The sequence below is a fragment of the Hyla sarda genome, unplaced genomic scaffold, assembly GCF_029499605.1.
Source record: "Hyla sarda isolate aHylSar1 unplaced genomic scaffold, aHylSar1.hap1 scaffold_1841, whole genome shotgun sequence".
NCBI classification, from domain to species: Eukaryota; Metazoa; Chordata; class Amphibia; order Anura; family Hylidae; genus Hyla; species Hyla sarda.
The window spans coordinates 46,717-66,684 of record NW_026608490.1 but is presented as its reverse complement, the minus strand read 5'-3'; the positions used below and the strand labels follow the sequence as shown (position 1 = coordinate 66,684).

General features: G+C 48.9%; 1 protein-coding gene across 1 annotated transcript in view; it reads right to left on the bottom strand.

Annotated features, from left to right (window-relative positions):
- Positions 1-8: 8 nt before the first annotated feature.
- LOC130314680 (complement C5-like) overlaps positions 9-19,968 on the bottom strand; it is a gene marked incomplete at its 3' end in the record, with an annotated part of 46,629 nt that continues 26,669 nt past the window's right edge. Inside the window, 8 exon segments of the mRNA XM_056552741.1 lie at positions 9-103; positions 105-143; positions 5,775-5,984; positions 7,730-7,933; positions 12,327-12,518; positions 16,708-16,823; positions 16,976-17,102; positions 17,183-17,288. Coding sequence (XP_056408716.1) covers positions 9-103; positions 105-143; positions 5,775-5,984; positions 7,730-7,933; positions 12,327-12,518; positions 16,708-16,823; positions 16,976-17,102; positions 17,183-17,288 — 1,089 coding nt within the window.

Genomic DNA, 19,968 nt, shown 5'->3' with positions numbered 1-19,968 from the left:
GCCTTTGCTGCTTCTTCTTGGTGACATCATAGACAGAGACGTCCACAGCAGACAAGGCGACAATGGAGCCGCTCTGAGCCAGAACCGTCAGCGGCACCGAGGCCCTTGGGCTTAAAATCTCCTTGAGGGGTCGACAACTGAACCTGAAGGAAGATCCAAGAAATCAGGTAACTACAACCCCCAACGATGTATCACTCCCATCATCCCTGACCCCAGGAGATCACAATCTAATCTCCTATCATACAATGTATCACTCCCATCATCCCTGACCCCAGGAGATCACAATCTAATCTCCTATCACATACAATGTATCACTCCCATCATCCCTGACCCCAGGAGATCACAATCTAATCTCCTATCATACAATGTATCACTCCCATCATCCTGACCCCAGGAGCTCACAATCTAATCTCCTATCACATACAATGTATCACTCCCATCATCCCTGACCCCAGGAGCTCACAATCTAATCTCCCATCACATATAATGTATCACTCCATCATCCCTGACCCCAGGAGATCACAATCTAATCTCCTATCATACAATGTATCACTCCCATCATCCCTGACCCCAGGAGATCACAATCTAATCTCCCATCACATATAATGTATCACTCCCATCATCCCTGACCCCAGGAGATCACAATCTAATCTCCTATCATACAATGTATCACTCCCATCATCCCTGACCCCAGGAGCTCACAATCTAATCTCCTATCATACAATGTATCACTCCCATCATTCCTGACCCCAGGAGATCACAATCTAATCTCCTATCATACAATGTATCACTCCCATCATCCCTGACCCCAGGAGCTCACAATCTAATCTCCTATCACATACAATGTATCACTCCCATCATCCCTGACCCCAGGAGCTCACAATCTAATCTCCCATCACATATAATGTATCACTCCCATCATCCCTGACCCCAGGAGATCACAATCTAATCTCCCATCACATATAATGTATCACTCCCATCATCCCTGACCCCAGGAGATCACAATCTAATCTCCTATCATACAATGTATCACTCCCATCATCCCTGACCCCAGGAGATCACAATCTAATCTCCTATCATACAATGTATCACTCCCATCATCCCTGACCCCAGGAGCTCACAATCTAATCTCCTATCATACAATGTATCACTCCCATCATCCCTGACCCCAGGAGATCACAATCTAATCTCCTATCATACAATGTATCACTCCCATCATCCCTGACCCCAGGAGATCACAATCTAATCTCCTATCATACAATGTATCACTCCCATCATCCCTGACCCCAGGAGCTCACAATCTAATCTCCTATCATACAATGTATCACTCCCATCATTCCTGACCCCAGGAGATCACAATCTAATCTCCTATCATACAATGTATCACTCCCATCATCCCTGACCCCAGGAGATCACAATCTAATCTCTTATCATACAATGTATCACTCCCATCATCCCTGACCCCAGGAGATCACAATCTAATCTCCTATCATACAATGTATCACTCCCATCATCCCTGACCCCAGGAGATCACAATCTAATCTCTTATCATACAATGTATCACTCCCATCATCCCTGACCCCAGGAGATCACAATCTAATCTCCTATCATACAATGTATCACTCCCATCATCCCTGACCCCAGGAGCTCACAATCTAATCTCCTATCATACAATGTATCACTCCCATCATCCCTGACCCCAGGAGATCACAATCTAATCTCCTATCACATACAATGTATCACTCCCATCATCCCTGACCCCAGGAGATCACAATCTAATCTCCTATCACATACAATGTATCACTCCCATCATCCCTGACCCCAGGAGCTCACAATCTAATCTCCTATCATACAATGTATCACTCCCATCATCCCTGACCCCAGGAGATCACAATCTAATCTCCTATCACATACAATGTATCACTCCCATCATCCCTGACCCCAGGAGATCACAATCTAATCTCCTATCACATACAATGTATCACTCCCATCATCCCTGACCCCAGGAGATCACAATCTAATCTCCTATCATACAATGTATCACTCCCATCATCCCTGACCCCAGGAGATCACAATCTAATCTCCTATCATACAATGTATCACTCCCATCATCCCTGACCCCAGGAGATCACAATCTAATCTCCTATCATACAATGTATCACTCCCAACATCCCTGACCCCAGGAGCTCACAATCTAATCTCCCATCATACAATGTATCACTCCCATCATCCCTGACCCCAGGAGATCACAATCTAATCTCCTATCATACAATGTATCACTCCCATCATCCCTGACCCCAGGAGCTCACAATCTAATCTCCTATCACATACAATGTATCACTCCCATCATCCCTGACCCCAGGAGATCACAATCTAATCTCCTATCATACAATGTATAACTCCCATCATACCTGACCCCAGGAGATCACAATCTAATCTCCTATCATACAATGTATCACTCCCATCATCCCTGACCCCAGGAGATCACAATCTAATCTCTTATCATACAATGTATCACTCCCATCATCCCTGACCCCAGGAGATCACAATCTAATCTCCTATCATACAATGTATCACTCCCATCATCCCTGACCCCAGGAGCTCACAATCTAATCTCCTATCATACAATGTATCACTCCCATCATTCCTGACCCCAGGAGCTCACAATCTAATCTCCTATCATACAATGTATCACTCCCATCATCCCTGACCCCAGGAGATCACAATCTAATCTCCTATCACATACAATGTATCACTCCCATCATCCCTGACCCCAGGAGATCACAATCTAATCTCTTATCATACAATGTATCACTCCCATCATCCCTGACCCCAGGAGATCACAATCTAATCTCCTATCATACAATGTATCACTCCCATCATCCCTGACCCCAGGAGCTCACAATCTAATCTCCTATCACATACAATGTATCACTCCCATCATCCCTGACCCCAGGAGATCATAATCTAATCTCCTATCATACAATGTATCACTCCCATCATCCCTGACCCCAGGAGATCACAATCTAATCTCCTATCACATACAATGTATCACTCCCATCATCCCTGACCCCAGGAGATCACAATCTAATCTCCTATCATACAATGTATCACTCCCATCATCCCTGACCCCAGGAGATCACAATCTAATCTCCAATCATACAATGTATCACTCCCATCATCCCTGACCCCAGGAGATCACAATCTAATCTCCAATCATACAATGTATGTATCACTCCCATCATCCCTGACCCCAGGAGATCACAATCTAATCTCCCATCACATATAATGTATCACCCCCATCATCCCTGACCCCAGGAGATCACAATCTAATCTCCTATCATACAATGTATCACTCCCATCATCCCTGACCCCAGGAGATCACAATCTAATCTCCTATCATACAATGTATCACTCCCATCATCCCTGACCCCAGGAGATCACAATCTAATCTCCTATCATACAATGTATCACTCCCATCATCCCTGACCCTAGGAGATCACAATCTAATCTCCTATCATACAATGTATCACTCCCATCATCCCTGACCCCAGGAGATCACAATCTAATCTCCTATCATACAATGTATCACTCCCATCATCCCTGACCCCAGGAGCTCACAATCTAATCTCCTATCATACAATGTATCACTCCCATCATCCCTGACCCCAGGAGCTCACAATCTAATCTCCTATCATACAATGTATCACTCCCATCATCCCTGACCCCAGGAGATCACAATGTAATCTCCTATCATACAATGTATCACTCCCATCATCCCTGACCCCAGGAGCTCACAATCTAATCTCCTATCATACAATGTATCACTCCCATCATCCCTGACCCCAGGAGATCACAATCTAATCTCCCATCACATATAATGTATCACTCCCATCATCCCTGACCCCAGGAGATCACAATCTAATCTCTTATCATACAATGTATCACTCCCATCATCCCTGACCCCAGGAGCTCACAATCTAATCTCCTATCATACAATGTATCATCACTCCCATCATCCCTGACCCCAGGAGATCACAATCTAATCTCCTATCATACAATGTATCACTCCCATCATCCCTGACCCCAGGAGATCACAATCTAATCTCCTATCATACAATGTATCACTCCCATCATCCCTGACCCCAGGAGATCACAATCTAATCTCCTATCACACAATGTATCACTCCCATCATCCCTGACCCCAGGAGATCACAATCTAATCTCCTATCACATACAATGTATCACTCCCATCATCCCTGACCCCAGGAGATCACAATCTAATCTCCTCTCATACAATGTATCACTCCCATCATCCCTGACCCCAGGAGCTGACAATCTAATCTCCTATCATACAATGTATCACTCCCATCATCCCTGACCCCAGGAGCTGACAATCTAATCTCCTATCACACAATGTATCACTCCTATCATCCCTGACCCCAGGAGCTCACAATCTAATCTCCTATCACATACAATGTATCACTCCCATCATCCCTGACCCCAGGAGATCACAATCTAATCTCCTCTCATACAATGTATCACTCCCAACATCCCTGACCCCAGGAGATCACAATCTAATCTATCATACAATGTATCACTCCCATCATCCCTGACCCCAGGAGCTGACAATCTAATCTCCTATCACATACAATGTATCACTCCCATCATCCCTGACCCCAGGAGATCACAATCTAATCTCCTATCATACAATGTATCACTCCCATCATCCCTGACCCCAGGAGATCACAATCTAATCTCTTATCATACAATGTATCACTCCCATCATCCCTGACCCCAGGAGATCACAATCTAATCTCCTATCATACAATGTATCACTCCCATCATCCCTGACCCCAGGAGATCACAATCTAATCTCCTATCATACAATGTATCACTCCCATCATCCCTGACCCCAGGAGCTCACAATCTAATCTCCTATCATACAATGTATCACTCCCATCATCCCTGACCCCAGGAGCTCACAATCCAATCTCCTATCACTTACAATGTATCACTCCCATCATCCCTGACCCCAGGAGCTCACAATCCAATCTCCTATCATACAATGTATCACTCCCATCATCCCTGACCCCAGGAGCTCACAATCCAATCTCCTATCACTTACAATGCATCACTCCCATCATCCCTGACCCCAGGAGCTCACAATCCAATCTCCTATCATACAATGTATCACTCCCATCATCCCTGACCCCAGGAGATCACAATCTAATCTCCTATCATACAATGTATCACTCCCATCATCCCTGACCCCAGGAGATCACAATCTAATCTCCTATCATACAATGCATCACTCCCATCATCCCTGACCCCAGGAGATCACAATCTAATCTCCTATCATACAATGTATCACTCCCATCATCCCTGACCCCAGGAGATCACAATCTAATCTCCTATCATACAATGTATCACTCCCATCATCCCTGACCCCAGGAGATCACAATCTAATCTCCTATCACATCCAATGTATCACTCCCATCATCCCTGACCCCAGGAGATCACAATCTAATCTCCTATCACATACAATGTATCACTCCCATCATCCCTGACCCCAGGAGCTCACAATCTAATCTCCTATCATACAATGTATCACTCCCATCATCCCTGACCCCAGGAGATTCACAATCTAATCTCCTATCACATACAATGTATCACTCCCATCATCCCTGACCCCAGGAGCTCACAATCTAATTTCAATGCTGTCAGTAGATTGGAGGTGTTATGGTAATTAGATGGGGTCATCCTCCTCTTACCTTCTGGTTATTGACACATTTCTCTTTGACGTCCACCCAGATGGAATCGGCCACGATCTCGGCAGTGGTGTCTCCAGTGATGATGTAATACACCAGGAGGCGGATAGAGGGCACCATGGCAGCCGTGACCTGGATGTTCAGATTCTGGGATGTGGACTCATGGACTCTTTGCACTGTATCAAACTTCACAATCTTCCCCTTAGAGATGACCTGTGAGGAGAGTAACAAGACCGGATAGGGAGGTAGACACTACACCCCCAAACATACACACCCGCTGCATACAATGTAATAAACCCCCTTCATACAATGTAACACGTAACACACCCCCCTGCATTCAATGTAATAAACCCCCGTCATACAATGTGACACACCCTCCCACATGCAGTGTAACCTCCTGAATACAACATATTACACCTCCTCATATAATGTAACACCTCCTGAATACAACACACTAAGCCACCATATACAATGTAACCTCCTGAATACAACATACTTCACACCTACATACTGTGTAACCTCCTGAATACAACATACTTCACACCTACATACAGTGTAGACACCTGAATACAGCATTCTACACCCTTTAATACAGTGTAACCTCCTGAACATAACATACTACACCCCCCACATACAATGTAACCTCTTGAATACAACATACTACACCCCCACATACAATGTAACCTCCTGAATACAACATACTACACCCCTACATACAATGTAACCTCCTGAATACAACATACTACAACCCCACATAGAATGTAACCTCCTTAATACAACATACTACACCACCACATACAATGTAACCTCCTGAATATAACATATTACAGCCACACATACAGTGTAACCTCCTGAATACAACATACTATACCCCTACATACAATGTAACCTCCTGAATACAACATACTACACCCCCACATACAATGTAACCTCCTGAATATAACATATTACAGCCACACATACAGTGCATCCTCCTGAATACAACATACTATACCCTACATACAATGTAACCTCCTGAATACAACATACTACACCCCCACATACAATGTAACCTCCTGAATATAACATATTACAGCCACAAATACAGTGTAACCTCCTGAATACAACATACTATACCCCTACATACAATGTAACCTAGTGAATACAACATTCTACACCCCTACATACAATGTAACCTCCTGAATACAACATACTACACCCTAACATACAATGTAACCTCCTGAATACAACATACTACACCCCTACATACAATGTAACTTTCTGAATACAACATACTACAACCCCACATACAATGTAACCTCCTGAATATAACATACTACACCCCTACATACAATGTAACCTCCTGAATACAACATACTACACCCCTACATACAATGTAACCCCCTGAATATAACATACTACACCCCCACATACAATGTAACCTCCTGAATACAACATTCTACACCCCTACATACAATGTAACCTCCTGAATACAACATACTACACCCTAACATACAATGTAACCTCCTGAATACAACATACTACACCCCTACATACAATGTAACTTTCTGAATACAACATACTACAACCCCACATACAATGTAACCTCCTGAATATAACATACTACACTCCTACATACAATGTAACCTCCTGAATACAACATACTACACCCCCACATACAATGTAACCTCCTGAATACAACATTCTACACCCCTACGTACAATGTAACCTCCTGAATACAACATTCTACATGCCATAGAATACACCCCAGAGTGTTTTCAATCCTCTCTTGCACAGTAGGACACGTTTACCATGTATACAACATATCATACAGCTGTCTTGGGACCCTGAAGCGATGGTGCCCAGCCACAGGCATTTATCCCAGTCTTTTTGCAATTACTGGCAAACTGTGCAGAACTGAGCCCCACCATCCGCACCCCCCTCCCCTGGTATCTGCTCCACTGTCCCAGGGTACTCACCAGGTAACTATAATGGGTTAGTTTGGCCAGGTACGGACTGCTGGGCACCACCTGGATGTTGAGAAAGTCTCCGACCTGCAGGATTTCGCTCTCTCGGGCCCAGTTAATGTACAAGTAGCTTTTGGTCAGTGACTTGTAGGAAGTTGCTGTGTGGGTGGCGCTCGCCTGGTTCTCCTCCTGCAGGTTGTTATCGACTGTAGTGATCTGCGAGTAAAACAAAACTCCCATTATAGTCGGCCCTTAGGGGCTTTATCTGGTGACACAGTTACATAGTTACATAGTTAATATGGTTGAAAAAAGACAGACGTCCATCAAGTCCAACCAGGGGATTGAAGGGAAGGGGATAAGGGGAAGGGATGTAGTTTTATAATTCTGCATAAGCATTAATGTTATTTTGTTCCAGTTCCTGAGGTAGACCGTTCCATAAATTCACAGTCCTCACGGTAAAGAAGGTGTCGCCCCTTTAGACTAAACCTTTTCTTCTCCAGATGGAGGGAGTGCCCCCTCGTCCTTTGGGGGGGGTTTAACCTGGAACAGTTTTTCTCCATATTTTTTGTATGGGCCATTTATATACTTATATACGTTTATCATATCCCCCCTTATACGTCTCTTCTCAAGACTAAACAATTGTAACTCCTTTAATCGCTCCTCATAGCTAAGATGTTCCAGGCCCCATATTAGTTTAGTCGCGCGTCTCTGCACCCTTTCCAGCTCCGCAGTGTCCCTTTTATGGACAGGTGACCAAAACTGACCAGCATATTCCAGGTGAGGCCGTACCAATGCTTTATAAAGGGGGAGTATTATACACTATAGACTGTACCAATGCTTTATAAAGGGGGAGTATTATACACTATAGACTGTACCAATGCCTTATAAAAGGGGGAGTATCATACACTATAGACTGTACCAATGCTTTATAAAGGGGGAGTATTATACACTATAGACTGTACCAATGCTTTATAAAGGGGGAGTATTATACACTATAGACTGTACCAATGCTTTATAAAGGGGGAGTATTATACACTGTAGACTGTACCAATGCTTTATAAAGGGGAGTATTATACACTATAGACTGTACCAATGCTTTATAAAGGGGGAGTATTATACACTATAGACTGTACCAATGCTTTATAAAGGGGGAGTATTATACACTATAGACTGTACCAATGCTTTATAAAGGGGGAGTATTATACACTATAGACTGTACCAATGCTTTATAAAGGGGGAGTATTATACACTATAGACTGTACCAATGCTTTATAAAGGGGGAGTATTATACACTATAGACTGTACCAATGCTTTATAAAGGGGGAGTATTATACACTATAGACTGTACCAATGCTTTATAAAGGGGGAGTATTATACACTATAGACTGTACCAATGCTTTATAAAGGGGGAGTATTATGTCCCTGTCCCTGGAGGCCTCTTTTGATACATGACAATATCCTGCCGGCCTTGGAAGCAGCAGCCTGACATTGTGCTATTCTGTAGTCTGTGATCTACAAGTCCCCCAGATCCTTCTCTACCAGTGACTCTGCCAGTTTAATCCCCCTAAGACATGCAGGTTATTAGTATACACAGCCCCCCTCTATATACACAGCCCCCCTCTATATACACAGCCCCCCTCTATATACACAGCCCCCCCCTCTATATACACAGCCCCCCTCTATATACACAGCCCCCCCCTCTATATACACAGCCCCCCTCTATATACACAGCCCACCTCTATATACACAGCCCCCCTCTATATACACAGCCCCCCCTCTATATACACAGCCCCCCCTCTATATACACAGCCCCCCTCTATATACACAGCCCCCCTCTATATACACAGCCCCCCCTCTATATACACAGCCCCCCTCTATATACACAGCCCCCCCCTCTATATACACAGCCCCCCTCTATATACACAGCCCCCCTCTATATACACAGCCCCCCCCTCTATATACACAGCCCCCCCCTCTATATACACAGCCCCCTCTATACACACAGCCCCCCCCCTATATACACAGCCCCCCTCTATATACGCAGCCCCCCTCTATATACACAGCCCCCTCTATATACACAGCCCCCCTCTATATACACAGCCCCCCTCTATATACACAGCACCCCTCTATATACACAGCCCCCCCTCTATATACACAGCCCCCCTCTATATACACAGTCCCCCCCTCTATATACACAGCCCCCCCTCTATATACACAGCCCCCTCTATATACACAGCCCCCCTCTATATACATAGCCCCCCCTCTATATACACAGCCCCCCTCTATATACACAGCCCCCCCTCTATATACACAGCCCCCTCTATATACACAGCCCCCCTCTATATACACAGCCCCCCTCTATATACACAGCCCCCCCTATATACACAGCCCACCTCTATATACACAGCCCCCCTCTATATATACACAGCCCCCCTCTATATATACACAGCCCCCCCTCTATATATACACAGCCCCCCCTCTATATACACAGCCCCCCTCTATATACACAGCCCCCCCTCTATACACAGCCATTCCTCTATATACACAGCCCCCCCTCTATATATACACAGCCCCCCCTCTATATACACAGCCCCCTCTATATACACCACAGCCCCCCCCTCTATATACACAGCCCCCCTCTATATATACACAGCCCCCCTCTATATACACAGCCCCCTCTATATACACAGCCCCCCTCTATATACACAGCCCCCCCTCTATATACACAGCCCCCCTCTATATATACACAGCCCCCCCTCTATATACACAGCCCCCCCTCTATATACACAGCCCCCCTCTATATACACAGCCCCCCCTCTATATATACAGCCCCCCTCTATATACACAGCCCCCCTCTATATACACAGCCCCCCTAAGACATACGATGCTGCAGGTTATTAGTGCCCAGATGCAGAACTTTACATTTATCCACATTGAACCTAATTTGCCAAGTGGAGGCCCAGACACTTAGTCTATCCAAGTCATCTTGTAACTTATACACCTCCTCTATATACACAGCCCCCTCTATATATACACAGCCCCCCTCTATATACACAGCCCCCCTCTATATACACAGCCCCCCTCTATATACACAGCCCCCTCTATATATACACAGCCCCCCTCTATATACACAGCCCCCCCTCTATATACACAGCCCCCCTCTATATACACAGCCCCCCTCTATATACACAGCCCACCTCTATATACACAGCCCCCCTCTATATATACACAGCCCCCCTCTATATATACACAGCCCCCCCTCTATATACACAGCCCCCCCTCTATATACACATCCTCTATAGACATCTTAATTTCTTAAATGGTGACATCATCAGTGCTCTGGTTGTGACATCAGCAGTGTTCAGGCTGTGACCTCATCAGTGTTCAGGCTGTGACCTCTTCAGTGTTCAGGCGGTGACCTCATCAGTGTTCAGGCGGTGACCTCATCAGTGTTTAGGCGGTGACCTCATCAGTGTTTAGGCGGGTGACCTCATCAGTGATCAGGCGGTGACCTCATCAGTGATCAGGCGGTGACCTCATCAGTGATCAGGCGGTGACCTCATCAGTGATCAGGCGGTGACCTCATCAGTGATCAGGCGGTGACCTCATCAGTGATCAGGCGGTGACCTCATCAGTGATCAGGCGGTGACCTCATCAGTGTTCAGGCGGTGACCTCATCAGTGTCCAGGCGGTGACCTCATCAGTGTCCAGGCGGTGACCTCATCAGTGTTCAGGCTGTGACCTCATCAGTGTTCAGGCGGTGACCTCATCAGTGTTCAGGCGGTGACCTCATCAGTGTTCAGGCGGTGACCTCATCAGTGTTCAGGCGGTGACAACATCAGTGTTCAGGTGGTGACCTCATCAGTGTTCAGGCGGTGACCTCATCAGTGTTCAGGCGGTGACCTCATCAGTGTTCAGGCGGTGACCTCATCAGTGTTCAGGCGGTGACCTCATCTGTGTTCACGCGGTGACCTCATCAGTGTTCAGGCGGTGACCTCATCAGTGATCAGGCAGTGACCTCATCAGTGTTCAGGAGGTGACCTCATCAGTGATCAGGTGGTGACCTCATCTGTGTTCACGCGGTGACCTCATCAGTGTTCAGGCGGTGACCTCATCAGTGTTCAGGCGGTGACCTCATCAGTGTTCACGCGGTGACCTCATCAGTGTTCAGGCTGTGACCTCATCAGTGTTCAGGCGGTGACAACATCAGTGTTCAGGTGGTGACCTCATCAGTGTTCAGGCGGTGACCTTATCAGTGTTCACGCGGTGACCTCATCAGTGTTCAGGCTGTGACCTCATCAGTGTTCAGGTGGTGACCTCATCAGTGTTCAGGTGGTGACCTCATCAGTGTTCACGCGGTGACCTCATCAGTGTTCAGGCGGTGACCTCATCTGTGTTCTGGAGGTGACCTCATCAGTGTTCACGCGGTGACCTCATCAGTGTTCAGGCGGTGACCTCATCAGTGTTCAGGCGGTGACCTCATCTGTGTTCACGCGGTGACCTCATCAGTGTTCAGGCGGTGACCTCATCAGTGTTCAGGCGGTGACCTCATCTGTGTTCACGCGGTGACCTCATCTGTGTTCTGGAGGTGACATCATCAATGGCTTACCTTAAAGTCCAGGGCGGTGACGTCTGTCGGGATGTTCACCACAAACACGGCGATTCCTTGACTGTCAGTCTGCTGGGTCAGAGAGTGCTGGTTGTCTAGCGGGCTGACCCCTCCGCCATCTAGGACCATCTCTCCGGTTATCGTCAGCCGGATTCTAGACACCACATTGTCCAACGTGTCCTTCACCTGAACCTGATCAGACACAATAATACCGCATGTCACCAGAAAACCTGTACCGTACATCTACGGGGGCGGTACACTCGGGGGTGTCTACAAGGGGGGGGGGGGGCGGTACACTTGGGGTTTTTTACTTTACATTCGGGGGGGGGGGGGGTTCTATGGGGGGCACACTTGGGGCTGCCTACAGGGGGAGTAGACTCAGGGGTGTCTACGGGGGGTACACTCGGGGGTGTCTACAGAAGGGGTGCACTCGGGGGTGTCTACAGAAGGGGTACACTTGGGGTGTCTACAGAAGGGATACACTCGGGGTGTCTACAGTAGGGGTACATTCGGGGGTGTCTACAGAAGGGGTACATTCGGGGGTGTCTACAGTAGGGGTACACTTGGGGTGTCTACAGAAGGGGTACACTCGGGGGTGTCTACAGAAGGGGTACACTCGGGGGTGTCTACAGTAGGGGTACACTTGGGGTGTCTACAGTAGGGGTACACTTGGGGTGTCTACAGAAGGGGTGCACTCGGGGGTGTCTACAGTAGGGATACACTCGGGGGTGTCTACAGAAGGGGTACACTCGGGGGTGTCTACAGTAGGGGTGCACTCGGGGGTGTCTACAGGAGGGGTACACTCGGGGGTGTCTACAGTAGGGGTACACTCGGGTGTCTACAGTAGGGGTACACTCGGGGGTGTCTACAGTAGGGGTACACTCGGGGGTGTCTACAGTAGGGGTACACTCGGGGGTGTCTACAGTAGGGGTACACTCGGGTGTCTACAGTAGGGGTACACTCGGGGGTGTCTACAGTAGGGGTACACTCGGGGGTGTCTACAGAAAGAGTAGACTCGGGGGTGTCTACAGTAGGGGTACACTCGGGGGTGTCTACAGTAGGGGTACACTCGGGGGTGTCTACAGTAGGGGTACACTCGGAGGTGTCTACAGAAGGGGTACACTCGGGGGTGTCTACAGGAGGGGTACACTCGGGGGTGTCTACAGAAAGGGTAGACTCGGGGGTGTCTACAGAAGGGGTACACTCGGGGGTGTCTACAGTGGGGGTACACTCGGGGGTGTCTACAGAAGGGGTACACTCGGGGGTGTCTACAGAAAGGGTACACTCGGGGTGTCTACAGTAGGGGTACACTCGGGGGTGTCTACAGAAGGGGTACACTCGGGTGTGTCTACAGTAGGAGTACACTCGGGGGTGTCTACAGTAGGAGTACACTCGGGGGTGTCTACATAAGGGGCCCATTTGGGGGTGTCTACAGAAGGGGTACACTCGGGGGTGTCTACAGAAGGGGTACACTCGGGGGTGTCTACAGTAGGGGTACACTCGGGGGTGTCTACAGTAGGGGTACACTCGGGGGTGTCTACAGAAAGGGTACACTTGGGGTGTCTACAGAAGGGGTGCACTCGGGGGTGTCTACAGTAGGGATACACTCGGGGGTGTCTACAGAAGGGGTACACTCGGGGGTGTCTACAGTAGGGGTGCACTCGGGGGTGTCTACAGGAGGGGTACACTCGGGGGTGTCTACAGGAGGGGTACACTCGGGGGTGTCTACAGTAGGGGTACACTCGGGTGTCTACAGTAGGGGTACACTCGGGGGTGTCTACAGTAGGGGTACACTCGGGGGTGTCTACAGAAAGAGTAGACTCGGGGGTGTCTACAGTAGGGGTACACTCGGGGGTGTCTACAGTAGGGGTACACTCGGGGGTGTCTACAGTAGGGGTACACTCGGGGGTGTCTACAGAAGGGGTACACTCTGGGGTGTCTACAGGAGGGGTACACTCTGGGGTGTCTACAGAAAGGGTAGACTCGGGGGTGTCTACAGTGGGGGTACACTCGGGGGTGTCTACAGAAGGGGTACACTCGGGGGTGTCTACAGAAGGGGTACACTCAGGGGTGTCTACAGAAGGGGTACACTTGGGGGTGTCTACAGAAAGGGTACACTCGGGGGTGTCTACAGTAGGGGTACACTCGGGGGTGTCTACAGAAGGGGTACACTCGGGTGTGTCTACAGTAGGAGTACACTCGGGGGTGTCTACAGTAGGAGTACACTCGGGGGTGTCTACATAAGGGGCCCATTTGGGGGTGTCTACAGAAGGGGTACACTCGGGGTGTCTACAGAAAGGGTACACTCGGGGTGTCTACATAAGGGGCCCACTCGGAGGTGTCTACAGAAGGGATACACTCGGGGGTGTCTACAGAAAGGGTACACTCGGGGTGTCTACAGTAGGGGTACACTCGGGGGTGTCTACAGAAGGGGTACACTCGGGGGTGTCTACAGAAGGGGTACACTCGGGTGTGTCTACAGTAGGAGTACACTCGGGGGTGTCTACAGTAGGAGTACACTCGGGGGTGTCTACATAAGGGGCCCATTTGGGGGTGTCTACAGAAGGGGTACACTCGGGGTGTCTACAGAAAGGGTACACTCGGGGTGTCTACATAAGGGGCCCACTCGGAGGTGTCTACAGAAGGGATACACTCGGAGGTGTCTACAGAAGGGATACACTCGGGGGTGTCTACAGAAAGGGTACACTCGGGGTGTCTACAGTAGGGGTACACTCGGGGGTGTCTACAGAAGGGGTACACTCGGGGATGTCTACAGAACGGGTACACTCGGGGTGTCTACAGTAGGGGTACACTCGGGGGTGTCTACAATAGGGGTACACTCGGGGGTGTCTACAGAAGGGGTACACCGGGGGTGTCTACAGAAGGGGTACACCGGGGGTGTCTACAGAAGGGGTACACTCGGGGGTGTCTACAGAAGGGGTACACTCGGGGGAGTCTACAGTAGGGGTACACTCGGGGGTGTCTACAGAAGGGGTACACTCGGGGGTGTCTACAGAAGGGGTACACTCGGGGGTGTCTACAGAAAGGGTACACTCGGGGGTGTCTACAGTAGGGGTACATTCGGGGGTGCCTACAGAAGGGGTACATTCGGGGGTGCCTACAGAAGGGGTACACTCGGGGGTGTCTACAGAAGGGGTACACTCGGGGGAGTCTACAGTAGGGGTACACTCGGGGGTGTCTACAGAAGGGGTACACTCGGGGGTGTCTACAGAAGGGGTACACTCGGGGGTGTCTACAGAAAGGGTACACTCGGGGGTGTCTACAGTAGGGGTACATTCGGGGGTGCCTACAGAAGGGGTACATTCGGGGGTGCCTACAGAAGGGGTACACTCGGGGGTGTCTACAGAAGGGGTACACTCGGGGGTATCTACAGAAGGGGTACACTCGGGGTGTCTACAGAAGGGGTACACTCGGGGGTGTTTACAGAAGTGATACACTTGGGGTGTCTACAGAAGGGGTACACTCGGGGTGTCTACAGTAGGGGTACACTTGGGGTGTCTACAGAAGGGGTACACTCGGGGGTGTCTACAGAAGGGGTACACTCGGGGGTGTCTACAGAAGGGGTACACTCGGGGGTGTCTACAGAAAGGGTACATTCGGGGGTGTCTACAGTAGGGGTACACTTGGGGTGTCTACAGAAGGGGTACACTTGGGGGTGTCTACAGAAGGGGTACACTTGGGGGTATCTACAGAAGGGGTGCACTCGAGGTGTCTACAGAAGGGATACACTCGGGGGTGTCTACAGAAGGGATACACTCGGTGTCTAGAGAAGGGGTACACTTGGGGTGTCTACAGACGGGGTACACTCGGGGGTGTCTACAGAAAGGGTACATTCGGGGGTATCTACAGTAGGGGTACACTTGGGGTGTCTACAGTAGGGGTACACTCGGGGTGTCTACAGAAGGGGTACACTCGGGGGTGTCTACAGAAGGGGTACACTCGGGGGTGTCTACAGAAAGGGTACATTCGGGGGTGTCTACAGTAGGGGTACACTTGGGGTGTCTACAGAAGGGGTACACTCGGGGGTGTCTACAGTAGGGGTACACTTGGGGTGTCTACAGAAGGGGTACACTCGGGGGTGTCTACAGTAGGGGTACACTTGGGGTGTCTACAGAAGGGGTACACTCGGGGGTGTCTACAGTAGGGGTACACTTGGGGGTGTCTACAGAAGGGGTACACTCGGGGGTGTCTACAGTAGGGGTACACTTGGGGGTGTCTACAGAAGGGTACACTCGGGGGTGTCTACAGAAAGGGTACACTCGGGGGTGTCTACAGAAGGGGTATACTCGGGGGTGTCTACGGGGGAGGAATATTCAGGGGTGTCTACAGGACTCAATAGTGCAGCCTTGGACCCTCTCACCTTCACGTAGTAGGGCAGGGTGGGCTTCACATACAGGGGGGTCCCGATAAGTTTTAGGGTGTACGGGGAGATGACGTATTTGACGTTGGAGTTTTCGCTCTCTTCAGACTGTGAACCTGAGAATAAAGAGAACATGATGAGTGGGAACGGCAGCGCGGGTCACATGACCTCCCCACAGTGTCCTCTGCAGATCACATGACGCCCCACAGTGCCATCTGCAGGTCACGTCTGGCGTTCTCTGCCGTTCACACTGTGGCGCTGCGCTCACCCGCCGTTTCCTCCACGGTAGCAGTTATGAAGAGGCGGGATCCGTCCAGCTCCTCCAGCTGAGAGTATCCGAGCTCCTGCACCGCGCGCTCGCTGTTAAACCGGAACACCGCTTCTCCATTAATCATCTGTAAAGAAGGGAGCGGGAGGTGATGGGGCAGTCAGCCGGTCAGTGTCATGTGACCACCGGGGAGGAGGGGCCTCTTACCGTCATCACATCGATGGATTTGGGCATCATCCTCCTCTCGCCCTCTTCTATTAGCCCATAGCGGATGAAGACTTGCGCCTGCTCCAGTTTTTTAGCATAATAATAACTGTTGCGAAAACGAAGGCGAAAAATGAAGAAGGTGAAGATCTGCCCCAAAATCTCACAGCTGAGGGTTTGTTACAAGTACCCCTAGTGGTGGGGCAGGTAGAATGTTATACTGTATCTCTATGGAGCCATATACTTGTCTGCTGTGAGCTCCCCCTAGTGGTGGGGCAGGTAGAATGTTATACTGTATCTCTATGGAGCCATTTACTTGTCTGCTGTGAGCTCCCCCTACTGGTGGGGCAGGTAGAATGTTATACTGTATCTCTATGGAGCCATTTACTTGTCTGCTGTGAGCTCCCCCTAGTGGTGGAGCAGGTAGAATGTTATACTGTATCTCTATGGAGCCATTTACTCGTCTACTGTGAGCTCCCTCTAGTGGTGGGGCAGGTAGAATGTTATACTGTATCTCTATGGAGCCATATACTTGTCTGCTGTGAGCTCCCCCTAGTGGTGGGGCAGGTAGAATGTTATACTGTATCTCTATGGAGCCATTTACTTGTCTGCTGGGAGCTCCCCCTAGTGGTGGGGCAGGTAGAATGTTCTACTGTATCTCTATGGAGCCATTTACTTGTCTGCTGTGAGCTCCCTCTAGTGGTGGGGCAGGTAGAATGTTATACTGTATCTCTAAGGAGCCATATACTTGTCTACTGTGAGCTCCACCTAGTGGTGGGGCAGGTAGAATGTTATACTGTATCTCTATGGAGCCATTTACTCGTCTACTGTGAGCTCCCCCTAGTGGTGGGGCAGGTAGAATGTTCTACTGTATCTCTATGGAGCCATTTACTTGTCTGCTGGGAGCTCCCCCTAGTGGTGGGGCAGGTAGAATGTTATACTGTATCTCTATGGAGCCATATACTTGTCTACTGTGAGCTCCCTCTAGTGGTGGGGCAGGTAGAATGCTATACTGTATCTCTATGGAGCCATTTACTTGTCTGCTGTGAGCTCCCCCTAGAGGTGGGGCAGGTAGAATGTTATACTGTATCTCTATGGAGCCATTTACTTGTCTACTGTGAGCTCCCCCTAATGGTGGGGCAGGTAGAATGTTCTACTGTATCTCTATGGAGCCATTTACTTGTCTTCTGTGAGCTCCCTCTAGTGGTGGGGCAGGTAGAATGTTATACTGTATCTCTATGGAGCCATTTACTTGTCTACTGTGAGCTCCCCCTAGTGGTGGGGCAGGTAGAATGTTATACTGTATCTCTATGGAGCCATATACTTGTCTACTGTGAGCTCCCTCTAGTGGTGGGGCAGGTAGAATGTTATACTGTATCTCTATGGAGCCATTTACTCGTCTACTGTGAGCTCCCCCTAGTGGTGGGGCAGGTAGAATGTTCTACTGTATCTCTATGGAGCCATTTACTTGTCTACTGTGAGCTCCCCCTAGTGGTGGGGCAGGTAGAATGTTATACTGTATCTCTATGGAGCCATATACTTGTCTACTGTGAGCTCCCTCTAGTGGTGGGGCAGGTAGAATGTTATACTGTATCTCTATGGAGCCATATACTTGTCTACTGTGAGCTCCCTCTAGTGGTGGGGCAGGTAGAATGTTATACTGTATCTCTATGGAGCCATATACTTGTCTGCTGTGAGCTCCCTCTAGTGGTGGGGCAGGTAGAATGTTATACTGTATCTCTATGGAGCCATATACTTGTCTGCTGTGAGCTCCCCCTAGTGGTGGGGCAGGTAGAATGTTATACTGTATCTCTATGGAGCCATTTACTTGTCTACTGTGAGCTCCCTCTAGTGGTGGGGCAGGTAGAATGTTATACTGTATCTCTATGGAGCCATATACTTGTCTACTGTGAGCTCCCTCTAGTGGTGGGGCAGGTAGAATGTTATACTGTATCTCTATGGAGCCATTTACTTGTCTGCTGTGAGCTCCCCCTAGTGGTGGGGCAGGTAGAATGTTATACTGTATCTCTATGGAGCCATTTACTTGTCTACTGTGAGCTCCCCCTAGTGGTGGGGCAGGTAGAATGTTCTACTGTATCTCTATGGAGCCATTTACTTGTCTGCTGTGAGCTCCCCCTAGTGGTGGGGCAGGTAGAATGTTATACTGTATCTCTATGGAGCTATATACTTGTCTGCTGGGAGCTCCCCCTAGTGGTGGGGCAGGTAGAATGTTATACTGTATCTCTATGGAGCCATATACTTGTCTGCTGTGAGCTCCCTCTAGTGGTGGGGCAGGTAGAATGTTATACTGTATCTCTATGGAGCCATATACTTGTCTGCTGTGAGCTCCCCCTAGTGGTGGGGCAGGTAGAATGTTATACTGTATCTCTATGGAGCCATATACTTGTCTACTGTGAGCTCCCCCTAGTGGTGGGGCAGGTAGAATGTTATACTGTATCTCTATGGAGCCATTTACTTGTCTACTGTGAGCTCCCCCTAGTGGTGGGGCAGGTAGAATGCTATACTGTATCTCTATGGAGCCATATACTTGTCTACTGTGAGCTCCCCCTAGTGGTGGAGCAGGTGGAATGTTATACTGTATCTCTATGGAGCCATTTACTTGTCTGCTATGAGCTCCCCCTAGTGGTGGGGCAGGTAGAATGTTATACTGTATCTCTATGGAGCCATTTACTTGTCTGCTGGGAGCTCCCCCTAGTGGTGGGGCAGGTAGAATGTTATACTGTATCCCTATGGAGCCATTTACTTGTCTGCTGTGAGCTCCCTCTAGT